Source organism: Microcebus murinus, chromosome 8 (genome assembly GCF_040939455.1).
Source record: "Microcebus murinus isolate Inina chromosome 8, M.murinus_Inina_mat1.0, whole genome shotgun sequence".
Lineage (NCBI taxonomy): Eukaryota > Metazoa > Chordata > Mammalia > Primates > Cheirogaleidae > Microcebus > Microcebus murinus.
Genome location: NC_134111.1, coordinates 89,225,717 through 89,239,998, shown reverse-complemented (window position 1 = coordinate 89,239,998; position 14,282 = coordinate 89,225,717). Strand labels below are relative to the sequence as shown.

Sequence of the window (14,282 nt, the reverse complement as noted above, 5' to 3'; positions counted from 1 at the left end):
CCACTTATTAAAGATAAATTTGACATAAATTATCATGTGTCAAGTGCTATGTTAAGTGCTTGCATATCTCAAAAAAAAAATCCTTCCAACAATCCTATAAGGATGTAGGGTGGATTATAATGGATGCAAGTTCTTTGCCGCTCCTTCCATGGAGTGCTGTTAGCTATTTCCCCTCCTGTTGAATTTTGGCTGGCTCTGTGGCTTGTGTCAACCAATAGAGAATGGCAGTGATGCTATGGAACTTCCAACACTGGGCCTTACAAAGAGGTTCTGCCTTCAAGCTTGGTACACTCTCTTTTAAAAGTCAATGTTATGTAAGAATTTCTATTATCCTAAGGCCACGATGCTGTGAGGAAGCCCAAACTAGACACATGGAGAGGACCAAGATCACTGGAGAGCTCTTAGGCCCAAGACAAACTCACTTCCTCTCCCTGTAAGAATGATTAGAATGCTGTTCTGGGCAGTCTCTGCAATGTTAATAGGGGTGAAGCTAGTTCTGACAGTGACAAAATCTGGCGTTGTTAATAACATATTTCCATCACATTATACAGTTTATAAAGTGCTTTAATCCTATGGGCTTGCATGGCCTTAAAACTCTACCCTTGAATTCCCCAGGGGTCACAGAAACAGACACAATCCCCTAAATATTAAGACAAGGGCTCGTCCCAGAGCTGAGCACATCACCAGAGGCTTCTGGTCCCCTTTCCTAGACCGTCCCTTTCACTCTGTCCCTTTAATAAAGAGGAATTGCTGTTTCTTCCCCAACTTGCAGCTCCAGGCCCCAGATGTGTGACGTGTGACGAGTGAACAAGAAGAATGCCAAGGGAGGGTTTCCAGAACTCAGCCCCGTTGGAGAGGGATGGGACAGGGACCAGTAAAATGACCCGGAGACCCTAGTTCCATCAAAACCACCTCCCTTTACACGCTGGTTCCGGAGCCTGGCCTTCTGACAGCCCACAGGAGACCAGCCTCCTCCCAGACTGTGGGTCCAGTCCTATTGGTTTAAATATGTTTATTGATACTAAATTCACCTGCCCATCCCATGGCCTGCAGTTCTGAGGAGCCTCACATCCAGAGGCCTACAGACTGGCTTTTTGGGTTCCACCTGGGGACCAAGGGCAGGAAGGCCGGTATAGTCTCCCTCAGAAACTCCCCGAGCGCCTTTGGGGGGCTGCCAGGCGCCGGTGGCCTTCGCGGGCAGCCGGGCAGCCGTACTTCTCAAGCCCCGCGCCGCTTCCAGAGGCCTGGGAGATGGCCTTCGCGAGGGAGAGGCCGGGCCGGGCAGCGCCCCCTGCTGGAGCCCTGAGGTCCCGCAGGTGCGAGAGGCGGCTCTGCGCAGTGAGTTTAGAGGCCCGGCGGCGGGTCAGAGGCAAAGGCTGAGCTCCTTGCGCACGCGGCAGCGGTGGCACTGCACCACGCAGCACCAGTGGAAGCGGCACAGGCAGTTCTCCTCGAGCTGCACGCTCTCCTGGCGGTGCCCGCGGCCGCAGCACAACAGGTCGCAGCCGCTGAGGTCCGGGGCGCTGCTATTGCAGGCGCGGCCGCGCGTGCCCGGCGAGCCAGTGCGCCGGTTGGGGGCGCAGAAGTCCGGCGAGTCCGCCGCGTAGAGGAGGTCGGCGCGGCCCGGCGGCTTGAGCGTGCGGACGGCGGGCAGCAGGGCCTTGCCGTCGTTGGTGCCCATGACGCGCGAGGCGCCGTGGAAGCGCTCCAGCAGCCGCGCGCCCACCTCGCGGAACGGGGGCAGCTTCTGCCAGCAGGTGCGCAGCGCGCACGAGCCGGACAGTCCGTGACACTTGCACTCGGTGCGCGTATGGCTCCGCACGGCCTGCAGGGAGCAGAGGGACGGGCGGATGAGGACACAGAAGGGACAGAAAATAAGATTGGGGGTGGCAGGTGAACAGAAGAAAGGAAAATGCAGACCAAAAAAAAAAAAAGAGCGCAAGGTGAGCAGCAGGAAATCAAGGAAGCGACAGTTCAGAAAGGAGGAGGAGGAAAAATAAGGATGGGGGAGGGTAAGAGAAGTGGGGAGTGGGAGGACAGTATGTAGTGCAGAGATTCCAGGATCCAAAGACAGAGGATGGGAGAGAAAGCAGAATGGACGGCAGGGGTGAGATTCTAGAGGAGGGGGAGAGGTGGCAGCTGTCGAAGCCTAGCCCTCCTGCCAGCCAGGCCCCCTCATTCCTGCCCTTCTGGGCCCCAGGCAGGGCTGAGCAGAGACGCAGAGCCAGCCGCCTGGGCGTCTGTCTCCGCCAGCCCTCCCTAACTCTCCCCAACAGGTATGTGGGCCTGTCTGGACATTCCTCTCTGGGCCCCTTTCCCCCAACCCCCCATCGAAAGCCTCAGGCCCCAAACCCTAGAGGACACAGGGTGTGTGTGGTGGTGTCCCTAGAGGACCCTAGACCTGAGATATAGGGTGCAGGAGGGCCCACTGGGAATGCACTACAGAGCATGGAACCTAGAAGCCCTCCCCGTTATTTGCTGTTGGTATCGCAAGCTGGGGTCTTAGATCACAGCCCTATTAGAGATTTATGGGTTGGATGATCCAGGAAAATCATCTCTGGAAGCTCAGAGTTGAGGGCCAACTTGACCTACAGACATGAGCCCCCTGCCCTCTACATCTCTCCTGGCTCCCTCCTTGGAACCATCTCACCCAGTCAGGCTTCTTGCCCCTAAACAAGAGCTCCTGGGGTCCTCCTCATGGCAGAGGAGAGGGGAGAGGCTGCCATGGCTCTGGGCAGGTGAGACCTGGTCTGGCGTTGCTGGGCAGCCAGTTGGCAAGTGCCCAGCATCAGTTATGGCTGTCCTGGCCTCTGCCTGACCCCAGGATTGGCTTCTTGTCCTTCACTTCTTTCCAAGCTCATTGCCCCTCAGCCTGTTCTAACCCTTTCTAGGCCTCCCTCACTCTCCTGTCTTCCCTATCTCCAGGCCCCAGACCTTTGTTCCAGCTTCTCTCCTATCTTTCATCCCCAGCCTTGCCTCCCTCTTCCCCTCTCCTGCCCCTCATCCCTCATCCCTCCCCAGCCCTGCCCTGGCACCCCAAGCTTTGCTTCACCTGTCCTGTCTCAGAGCTGTCGCCTCCCTTCCTTGGATACCTACAGGCCCTCAGCGGTATTCCCTGAGTGTCCTCTCCCCACTCTGCCCACTGTACCACCCAGCATCAAGCCTTCCCAGACCCCCAAGTTACCCCTTTTCTATGCGGGCACCTCACCCCGCCCCCTCCGCGACATGCTCATCCATGCTCCCAGCCAATCCAACGCGTGCCCCTCAGCCCATGCTCACTCCCACACACATGAACACACCCCTCCACCTACACACCCACACTCACGCCCACACTTCCACAGACACGCCCCTACACACACCACTCTCTCCCCCCCCACACACACTTCCACTTTCCTGCCCGTACGCACCAGCCGGCCCGCCTCGTTGTTGTGCAGTTGCACCAACGCGCGGATGTCTCCGCGTCCCCGCTTGTGCTGCGCGTCCATAAAGAGCCTGGACTTCTCATCTCCGAAGTCCACGTCGTCGCCACAGCCTCCCCATTCCCACGCCGCGCTGCCTTCCTGGGAGCCCGCGGGGCCGGGGGGTCCTGGGGTGCCGGGCAGGCCAGAGGGCCGGGGCGGGGCCCGCCCGCGAGGCGCCTGGCAGCCACACTGCAGCAGCTCGCCCATGGAACAGGCCTGCGTGACCGCGTGGCTGGCGCCCGCTGCGGTGATCGCAAACACGAAGGCTGTCTCCCGAATGTCTGCGGGTGCAGGGAAAAGAAGTCAGTGCGCAGGACCGCAGCTCAGGCCCAGGGCCTGCGTTGGGCGGGACAGTGTGGTGGCCTCAGGAAAGGCCTGGAAGACAAGGTCCAGCAGGGTGTCTAGACCCCAGCGGGCAACGGGGGCTCTGGCAACCTCCCCATCCCAGCTTCCATCTCTTGTGGTCCCCCAGCTAGAAGAAAGCAGCCCCACTCCCCCCCCACCCTCCCCTAAACACACTGACCCTGCTGCAGGATGCGGCCAAAGGCCTTGCTGTGGCTAGAGCAGTTCCAGCGGCGGAAGCGAAACTGGAACTGACACTCTCGAACCCCGAGCCGGGCGCCCCGGGCTAGCTCTGCCACCACTTCCGGCTCAGCCTGGCACAACTCGGCCTGCCGCCCGGCCAGCCGCCTTGCCTTCCTGCAGATGCTGGTAGGGTCCATGACCAAGGGACTGCCCACGGCCCTGGGGAGCAGAGAACATCAGGTTAGGGGTGTAACCCAATAAAAGGGCTTGGGTTGGAGGGGAGGAAGACCAGCCCCACTCAGCCCACAGCCAGGAACTGTGACATGCCTCCCCACCCTACCCCCAACTGAGCTTGAGATTCCTTCCTGCTTCTGTTACCATTCCATGTCTGTGTCCCCTCTTAGCAAGATTCTAGACTGAAAATTGCTATAGAGCAAGTAGTCAGTCTTATCCTTCTGTGTACATCTTCATTAATAAATCCTTATAAGAATTTGACTCAAGGTGAAGGCAGCTGGCCAGGTAGGCCAAGGTTAAAATTCAACAGGCCTAGCCCAAAAGGGAGACAAGGAAAAAATTAGCAGACAAAAGATCAAGAAGGCTGTGGAGGGAGAGAAAGCGTGTGTCATAAGGAGACACCAAAGAAAAGTAGGCAGTGTCCGGGAAGAATCTGGTCCTAGTGGCCCACAAACTGGACATGTGTCAGCTGAATTGATCTAATGAAAGGCAGGGCCAATTCCAGGGAGATAGAATGCCATGAGCTATTAGCATGGTTAAAGAATGGAACCTCTGAGGAAAGTCACACACACCCCTCTAGCCCAAGTTTCTCCTGTAAAACGGGAGGGCTGGGCTTTGATCTCTAAGGTGGGCTCTCCCACCCTGATGTCCTCTGCTTCCCTTAACAGGGGAGCAGGAGGAAGGAGCTGGGGCCCAAGTCTCTGAAGCATTATTGGAAAGTAGGGGACACTGACCCTTCTCCTGTTCCAGGATCTGTGGGCTTCCCAGAGCAGGATGGCAGGGAGCCAAGCCCTGCACACTGGGGTGACCTAACTGATTTGGGAAGGGGGACAATGTTTGGCTTGGTGGATGATGACCTCATGGGAAGTTCCACATACAAGACAGCTGCCGTATACCAGACCCCTGAAGGTTAAGTCAAGTAGGGATTCATACCTGGGGGAATTGCTGTAATCAGATTGCTTCTATTTGAACACTTAGCTGGGATCCCTGTCTTAGAGAATAAGTGAGCGGAGTACATGGGAACCAGGAGTAATTTAAGACCACCCAAAAACCTTTCTGCAGAGGGCAGAAAAAGGACCCTGGGTGGGGAGAGGAGGCACCAGGAGATAGAAATTGTAGAGGAGAATGGTGGTAGTAAATAGTGCCAAAGGTCAAGGTGGCCTACTTTTTGGTTTTGCTTTAGTGCATATCCGCCCCACTGTCCCCATTTGCTCCACAAGCACAGGCTGCCCAGACATGTTCTGGCCCCACAACAATGAGATGTAATGGTCTTAAATAGCAGCAAGAGGAATTTAGGTCTTAAGGTAGAACTCTCAACACTGAGGAGTGAGATGCTTAAAGAGGTGATTGTAGAAAGACGTGTAAGCTCAGTCCTTTAAGGTCTACTACTCCCCCCAACCCCGTCACACACCCCTCCACACACACACACACATGATCAGGTTGCCATCATCATCCCTACCCAAGTAGTTCAGGAACCAGACATCTCTACTCAGGGGACAGACTTACAGCTCAGACCTTCCCTTCCCTCCATATACTTAGGACCTGCTCAGCACCAGCCCCCACCCTCCCCCAACCTAGAGAAGTACCAACGGAGGGAGCAGTGGAGTGTGGGGCTGGGGTAGGTTCCCAAAGACCCAGTGACTTTGAGAGTTGATCCGTCTCTCTGGATCTATCCATCTATCTATCCCAACTAATTATAAAAAGGATTTGAGGCAGCTTCCAGCATGGTTGTCCAGCGTCAGTAGACAAGACTAGGAGCTCCTTGAGTGTAAAGTCTGTCTTATTATCCTTTGTCTCCCCTGGCAGATTTTGAGGTTCTTAATTCATACTTTCCCCTAATTCTTATTATTAAAATTTGCCTATTATGAATTCTATGTTATATATGAATAATATTAATATATATCATATATTATACTACAATGAACACCATTTAGTACACATCTTTGAATGAATGAATGAGCCATCTGGGGAGAAGGTCCTCACTTGAGCTCAAGCCTTTGTCCACATGTTATTTCATGACTTCTAATTCATTTCCTCAGACATTTATTCTCCCCCATTGGGAATTTGAGGCAGGGAATAAGTCCTCTCTGCACTTGTCCAGCTCATCCCCTGGACTTGTATGTGTAGGACTCCACCTGGGAGTCTAGGACTCTGCAAACTCATCCTCCCCACCCCTACTGCCCCTGCTGCTCTGTTCCTCAGTCCCTCTCCTCACCCCTGCCCTCTTCTAACTCCCTGCTTTCCCAAGGTTGACTGGCCTTATCTTCCCAAGGTTACTCTGCCCCATCCCTCTCCTCTCCCTCCTCCTCTTCCCCTAGGAAAGCAAGAGGGAGTGGGGACAAGCAAGAGAGAAGGTGAAAATCTCCTGACCTCGTCTGCTTCCCAGGGGCTAGAGATAGGAGAGGAATCATGAGGAGTAGGAAGAGCAGGGCCTGTCAGGAGGTGGGGCTGGGTTTGAGGGGCTGCCCAGAGCCAGTTTCTGGTCTGGGTCTGGCTCCCCAGGCTGGCTGGCTGCCTGGGAACTAGACTTGTTTACGAGCTGACCAGGAGGAGGATGGGCAGTAGTAGCAGCTAGAATCCCAAGGGACCAGCTCATTCCCTGCCCTCCTGTCCTCGCTCCCATCCTAAATACATAGGAAATGAAACTCCAGAAGGGCCATGGCAGGGGACACTGGGCAAAACACCAAGCCTTGCTTCTGAACCCTGGTTTCCATCAGCTCTGTATGACCTGAGCCACTCTGGGCAAGTCAGTTCCCTTTATGGGCTTCAGAAAAATGAGAAGTTAGCATGAGAGGCTCACATAGCCCCTTTAACATTACATTAAATCTAACTTTAACATTAGATTCCACATCAAGAAATAACTCCTCCACCTCCCCTCTCCTTTTACCTTCCTTCCCTCCTTCTTTCTGCTTCCTTAGAGAATGAACTCTGCGTTTTTGCACTTCTGGGTCTGCATTGGCCTGGGATCAGCCTGGAGAAGATGTGCCCCTTGGGAGCTTGGAGCACAGCGGTGGTAGGCAATGCACAATATATAGGACCTAAGCAAGCAGCCGTTCCTGGGCATAGAAAAGCTGAGGCCAGATCTAAAAGAAATCAGTGTGTGGACCAGAAGGGACAAGCCTAAGATTGGTCATCCTAACTGCCTTGGCCTGTGCCAAGACCCCTCCCAAGGACCACGGCTGGTAGGATCAGTGGCAACAGGGGCCAGCTAGTTCCTACTGGCAACATCTGTAGACCTAAGCCCTGGAGGTCCCAGGGCACTGGCCTAACCTTACCTTTCTGCCACTGGATTCAGAGGGCCAAAGAGAAAACCAGAGATCATCCAGTCCAGCCCCACCCACCCCACTCTTGTTATACAAATGAACGAATATGAAAGGAGAGGTGACAGAGGCTGGCCACTTGGTGGAAGGATCTCCACTGTAAGAAAATTTAGGTGAATATTTAAAACACCAAACAGGGCTGGAGGGAAAATGGCAGGCGGCCTGCTACACCATCCCCCACATAGCCCCTTACTCCTAGCAGGGATGCCTAACTGAATCTATCCCACATCACACCACAAAGTTTCTGCACTCAGATCTACCTGCTGTGCACCCCTAAGTCATCAAATCTCAGCCAGCATCTCTCCAAACTCCCCTCTGATCCCACTTGCCCTAAGGAGCCTCCCCAGGGCCCCAGCCTGTGCCAACACCCCTATGGCTCCAGGTGTCACTCATCTGGCCGGTGCTTGTTATCCTGCCAGTGGCATAATTAACTTTTCATGTTCGCTTGTCTTCTCTCTCCAATTAGGTAGAAAATTCATTAAAGTCAAAAATCTCACAAGTGGGCATGATGTCATTAGCAGAGTACACTCAGGGCTTTGGGGATCCACCAGACTTGGGCTCGGATCTGGACTCTGCCATTTGATTGTTCTGTGATGCTGAATGAGTCCCTAGCATGTGGAGTTAGCACTTAGCATTTGTTGGCTAGATTATGAGACTTAACTTCCTGAGCCTCAGTTCTCTCAACTGTAAAATGGTAATAATACCTGCCTATTTCCAGGGTACATACGTAAAAGACCTGTCCAGAGGGTGGCCTTCGACAACTATTTTTTTGTCTTCTCATTCACACTTTTACATATCTCTTAGGCCTGCACAGTGCAGGACAAACAGGTGCAGGCAGCATTGGTGGATTGCTGAGAACATCCATTGCCCCAACTTTTCCTCCTTCTCCATCCGGCCCTGCTCAGAGACCAGATGCACCCAGAGGACTCTCTACCCTTTCCCAGCAGGCACTCCTGGTGGATTATTGAGGCCGAAGGGGTCACACAGGCCCTCTTGTTACTCAGCCTTCTCTGGTATGGTCTCATAGCTGTCCTCCCTCTATTTCCCCACCCCCACTCCCAAAGTCCCTAGACTGACCCCACCTCCCAGAAGCCAGCAGAGGGAGCCCTGAGCCCTGGGGCTGTGGGTGGGAGTTGCACGGGGGTGGGGGAGGTGGGTGGTGGAGAAGGGGCAGAAAAATGTTGCCTGACGGCTGCTGAGGCGGCTGGGCCCGGGCCTGTGCCCGCCAGCCTGTCCTGTCCTGCTCTGTCTAACTCGGTAATTACTGCTCCCCCTCCCCCAGTCCCTACCCCCACCCCAACCACCACATCAAAGCCAGTGATGCCCCAGCCCCATTAACCCCTGCCTCCCCACTGCCCACCAGCTGCCCCCACACTGCCCCTCCTCACCCCTGGCCCAACTTGGTTCTGTGTGTCCTTCTTATACTTCTCATCACTCTTGGGAGAGGCAGGGGCTTCCCTTCCTGGACAGACATCACTGTGCACAGGGGCTTCCTATTGACCAGGGCGGGGGGAGCAAAAGGATGGGCTGATGGGCCTCCGCTGGATGCCGTGAGCAGAGTCTGTCCTTAGCCCTCTGCTCTCTGCTCTCCCAGGTCCGGGTGCGGGCACCCACCTGAGGGTGGGATGGGAGAGCAGGAGGGGCCTGTGGAAGGCTCCATACCCTTTTTCTGATCCCCCATCCCACTGCACTGCACACAGGGATGAGCGCAGATTCAGCCTCAGCTCTCAGCTTCCAACATTCTGGGTGGCCCTGGGCAAGTCACCTCCTGTCCCTGGCCTTTGCTGCCCTCACTAAGTAGGTGAGAATATTAGACCAGGTGATCTCTAAGTCCTTGCTAGATCTAACTTCTGAATTAAACACAGGGCTCAGAGCTGGAGGAACTAGCCAAAGAGGCCAGGATGGAGAGGGGGAGAGGCCTCCCAGAGACCTTTGGCTCAGCTCCTCCTCAGGCAGTTCTGGGGAAGCCCCAGGTGGCACCCTGCCCAGGCAGGAAGGAGGGGGCAGGCTAGGGGGCGCTCCCCACCCGTCCTCTGAGGACAGGCGCCTGTGGTCCCGAGTGCCTCCTGCTCTGGCTGGCGGCGCCCTGCTGCCAGCCTGCCCGTGGCCTGGCCGCCTGCCCTGCCCTCTTCTCATCCCCTCCACAGCTGTGTTTCTCCATCAAAGTGCACACTCTGGGCCTGGTGATCAAGCCTCCCACTGACCTCCCTCCACCAACTCCTGGCATCCGATGAGAACGAAGAAGGAGGGGGCTGCACCCCCCAGGAAATGTCACAGTGCCAGGACTCTGGTGGGCTCAGGGCATGCTCTGGCTCGGATTGGGACAGCCTCCTTTTGCCCCTGCCCTTTTCTGCTCACAGCCTCATTGTCTCTCTCCAGGGGAAGCTGCCAAGGCGGGAGGCCTGGAGGGGGGAATGGATGGCCACCCCACCCCACCCTAGAGCTTGGCAGGGGCCAGCAACAGGACTGCCCATGAAGAGTCAGGAGCCCCCAATGAAGACAGGATGGGAAAGGGTGGCCAGGCCCAGCCTGGGGTGGGAGAGGTGGCTGGAAAACCTGGGTGTCAAGAAGAAGCCTGGGACCTTTCCCTGCCTCCCTGTGGAGCCAGAGATGAGGCTGTCTTAGGCTGCTGGCTCCTGTTTCCATAAGTGAAGAGGGAGGAGGGTGAAAGGCAAGATGGGATGGGGAAAGGGAGTGAGACTGGGTGGTGTTTTCCCTAGTGGAACAAGGGGAGGGCTAGTTTCTTTCATAAAAATATAAAACAGAAAGAGGAAGAGAGAGAAGGGAGATTGATTTGGCTATTCTATGAAAGTGAGCTATTTTCTACAGCCACTGATTGAAGGTATAAATAAAGATGGATCAGACATTGTAAAGAACTTCCTGGGGGCAGCGAGCAAAAGGAGAGCAGGGAGCAGAGTGTGTGTGGCGGGGAAAGCTGGTGACCAGGAAGCCATGGTGTCTCCCTCTCTGCCTCACTCCCAAGACAGGGTTTGTCAGGGCCAGAGCATAGGCCGGATGGCTGGGAGGCAGTAGGCTAGACAACATGACCTCAAGAGCACCTGGCCAATGTCCTAGAATCTGTGATTCTGTGATTCACAAAGATATGGATACAGATGGAAAAGAGACAGACAGAGAGGCTGGAGGCAGAGTTCAGAAAGCATGCATTGCATTGCGGGAAGGCAGGGGAGTGTGAAAGAAGGTGGAAGGGAAACTTTTCAAAAACTTGAAGCCAGGTCCTGGAGCCAACTCCAGGATCCCCCTGTCCTGACCAGGAGAGTTGAGTCACTCAGAGGTCCTGGAGTCCTCTCTGCTTCCAGCCTGGCTGCTGCTAGAATGTCACAGTGGGCTACAGTAGGCTGCTGCAGGTCCAGGGGTTTTCCTGGCCACAGCTGGGGCTCTGACTGGCCAGGATTCCCTAAGAAGCAGAGAAAAGAGGGCCAGCAAGCAGGTGCTAGACATCAAGGAACAGCATGGAAGCCCCTGGCCCAAAAGGTCCCAGCTGAAGTGATACTGAGGGGTATGGGGAGAGTGGCAGGAGGCTCAAGCCACCAGGAATGCTTGGTCCAACCCATCAGCCTAAACCTGACCTTGGAGGGAAGTAGTGGGGTGGCCTGGGGACAGGAGTGTAGAGTAGAAGATTCTGGGAATGGGAGTCTGAGCTCAGACCAAAGAGATGAAATGTCAGAAATAGACAGAGGAGAGTGAGGGAGCCCAGGCAGACATGAGAGGCACGTTCTGTCTGAGACACATCTGAGTGAGGCAGCCGCCGGACACCTTATCACCGGGGCCTCTCACTCTTCACCCTGCTCTCCCTGCAGCTGTGGCCATGAAGGCCTCTGTGTTCTCCCACACCTGCCCTCCTCTCCTCCTCCCCCACTCCCTGCTTCCCAGCTTCAGGGTCAGTCTCCAAGGGACCAGGCCTCTCTCCCTTGGCTTGGCTCCCATCCAGCAGTCCCTCCTGAACAAAGGAACCCCCACAGATACAAACCCCAGAAAGGGGAGTCAACCAGTTCAATAACACTCCACAAACCTCCAGCACCTATGCTGTCCTGGGCCTGGAGGGTCCTAACGACAAAGGCTCTGCCCTCCAGGAGCAGGGAACAGACTCAACAGGAGATGGTTGTCAGGACAAAGCAGTCACTAGCACAGTTGCCCAACGTAAGAGGTACAGTGGCAGCACAGAGAAGGCAACTGGAGGCAGGACAAAGTGACAGCTTCATGGAGGAAGTGGTATTTTAATTGTAAGAATAATTATTTTTAGGCCAGGCACAGTGGCTCATGCCTGTAATCCTAGCACTCTGGGAGGCCGAGGTGGGTGGATCCTTTGAGCTCAGGAGTTCAAGACCAGCCTGAGCAAGAGCAAGACCCCATCTCCACTAAAAAGAGAAAGAAATTAGCTGGACAATTAAAACTATATAGAAACAATTAGCCTGGCATGGTGGCACATGCCTGTAGTCCCAGCTATTTGGAAGGCTGAAGCAGGAGGATTGCTTGAGCCCAGGTGTTTGAGGTTGCTGTGAGCTAGGCTGACACCACGGCACTCTAGCCCCAGCAAGAGAGTGAGACTCTGTTTCAAAAAAATAAATAAATAACGATTTGGACAGATAAGGAGGGAGGGAAGGGAACACAATGGCCATCAGGGAATGACCCTGTCCCCACACCTTGAAAAAGGGCAAAAGTAGGAAAGGTGTGGATGGTGGTGGCAGGAGAGAGATCTCTTTACAAAGTTTTGCTTGGGAGCCTGAATTTTAAATTTAAATGAATCGCCCTTTTCACTCCTGGGGACCCCTAGCGACGGGAAGCTGGGTTCTGAAGAGGCACTACATCTACTGAGTACCTCCTAACGTCAGATCCTTTTGTAGGTCTTCCCACCTAAACTTCCCAGCAAGCCTTCCAGGTAGAGAGGCTGTCATCCCTTCTTTACAGTTGAGACTGGGAGGCAGGGAGAGGATGTGACTTGCCCAGGGTCACAGACATAAGTTAGATCTCATGCCTGTCTATTTCAAAACTACCACTACTGCATGATACTAAGCCAGGATCAAGGATGTATGTTCCCTAGCTGGGACCTGGGTCCTCCTCGATTTGCCCCCTCACTGACACCGGTGAGAGACGTCTCTCCGCATCACGGAGGAGGGAGGGATCGTGGCCCGCCGCTCCCTGTGAGGGCATCCTCCCTATCTCTCCAGAACAGAGGGATCTGTCTCTTCCAAATCCCGGCAGTGGGGGAGGAGTGGAGGATAAGAATCCAGCCAATCACGTGGCTATATGCAAATTGACAAGACCCTTTCTTCTTGGGATTGGCTGATCCGTCAGCGCTATTGTCCAAGTCCCTCCTCTGTGAACACTGAGCTATTCCAGGCGAGTGTTTGCGGCTCTGGACACTAAGGAGGGAAAAAAGTCTTCAGGATCTGGATCCCCAGGCTGTCCCCGGCCGCACACCCACATACCCTGCCCTGCCCCTGCCCCACTCCCCAAGGCTGGAGCTCCCGCAACCTTCGCTGCCTAGCTAGGGCCAGGTCCAGGGGCCAGATCTGGCAAGACGCCCCCATCCCTTGGCTGGCCAGCCCTTCTCCCTTTCACCAGGACTCTCCCCGGTTCCCAGAGCTCAGCCGCTGCACACTTTTTTCATTCGTGACCCTCACGTCTGGAAGGGTCTGGCGCCTGGGTGCCTTTCCTGCCTTTCCTCCACTTCCTTGCTCCAGGAGGAGGAGGTGGAGAAGCCAGGGTCCTGACTCAGTTTCCCCTTTACCACTCAGTTTCCCTTTCTCGCCACTACCACTCACTCTGAAGAAGCCCGGAGAGAAGCCGGTGGGTCGCTAGGCAAAGCGGGGCGGGGAAGAGACAGCTGTTTGACCCTCTCTGTCTTGTGGCTCCCCAACTTGTCCTCTCTTTTCCCCAAATCCAGACCCCTACTCTAAATCCAGGGACCTCCTCACACGTTCTTTTCTTCCGCTATCTGCCTCCCCAGTAGGTCTTCCCTACCCACACGCCAATACCTTGGTAACCTGGATTGAGCACATGACCTGGGGGGGTAGGGGACAACACGGGGGGGGGGGGAGGGAGGAAACACAGCAGAATGTGCCCGGGGTTAAGAACGTCTAAGTAGCAGTTCAGAAGTGCCCCAGGCGGAGGTCGGGAGGAGAGCCGCACGCGCCTGGTCCGCGTGCCCCGCGCCACTGCCCTGCGGCTGGGCTCCATGAACAGGTAGAGCCCGGAGGCGGCGGGAGCGTGGTGCGGAACTCGCCGGCGGTCTCCAGGTCCCCACCCTGGAGCGTCCAGAGCCGCGCCGGGACAGCAGGACGCGGAACTCACCACCACAGTCCGCCGACGTGCGCCGGACACAAGAGCAGCAGCAGCAGCAGCCTGAGGCGGGAGGGCGCGGGCGGCAGCATCGTGACCGCTCTACGGCCGGCGGGAGTGGGCGGCGCGCGAGGCTGCGGGGCGAACCGGCGTGCGCGAGGGCCCGGGCTTCAGGGCAAGCGCGACGGCGGCGGCGGCGGCGGCGGCCGGGAGGCGATGGCTCCGGCGGCGGCGGGGGGGCCCATCCCCTGCGAGGAGGGCGCGGCGGAGGCGGAGAGCGGACGGGGCAGCCAGCGCCTGTGTCTCCTGCGGAGCTCGCTCGGGAGAAGAAATCAGAGCCGGGGGCGGGGGTGGGAGGGGAGCGGGGCCGGGGCGGGGGCGGGGGGCAAGGGGGTGGCAGTTGCGACAGTCAGGCGGCGGGACTCTCGGGAGCGAGCCGTGC

The 14,282-nt window shown here is 56.1% G+C and overlaps 1 protein-coding gene across 1 annotated transcript; it reads right to left on the bottom strand.

Moving 5' to 3' along the window:
• Positions 1-998: 998 nt before the first annotated feature.
• On the bottom strand, positions 999-14,169 carry WNT6 (Wnt family member 6). Its single transcript, XM_012740310.2, has 4 exons — positions 13,853-14,169; positions 3,985-4,205; positions 3,408-3,742; positions 999-1,825 (listed from the first exon to the last, which is right to left on the bottom strand). The coding sequence occupies exons 1-4, from the start codon at positions 13,930-13,932 to the stop codon at positions 1,364-1,366; spliced, it is 1,098 nt and encodes a 365-aa protein (XP_012595764.2). The 5' UTR covers positions 13,933-14,169; the 3' UTR covers positions 999-1,363.
• Positions 14,170-14,282: the final 113 nt, after the last annotated feature.

Excerpts from the sequence above, each read along its gene's own strand:
- WNT6 (XM_012740310.2), bottom strand. The coding sequence starts at position 13,932 with ATGCTGCCGCCCGCGCCCTCCCGCCTCAGGCTGCTGCTGCTGCTGCTC. Across the intron at positions 4,206-13,852 it reads CACGTCGGCGGACTGTGGTG|GGCCGTGGGCAGTCCCTTGG; the intron begins GTGAGTTCCGCG and ends TCTGCTCCCCAG. Across the intron at positions 1,826-3,407 it reads ACAACGAGGCGGGCCGGCTG|GCCGTGCGGAGCCATACGCG; the intron begins GTGCGTACGGGC and ends TGCTCCCTGCAG.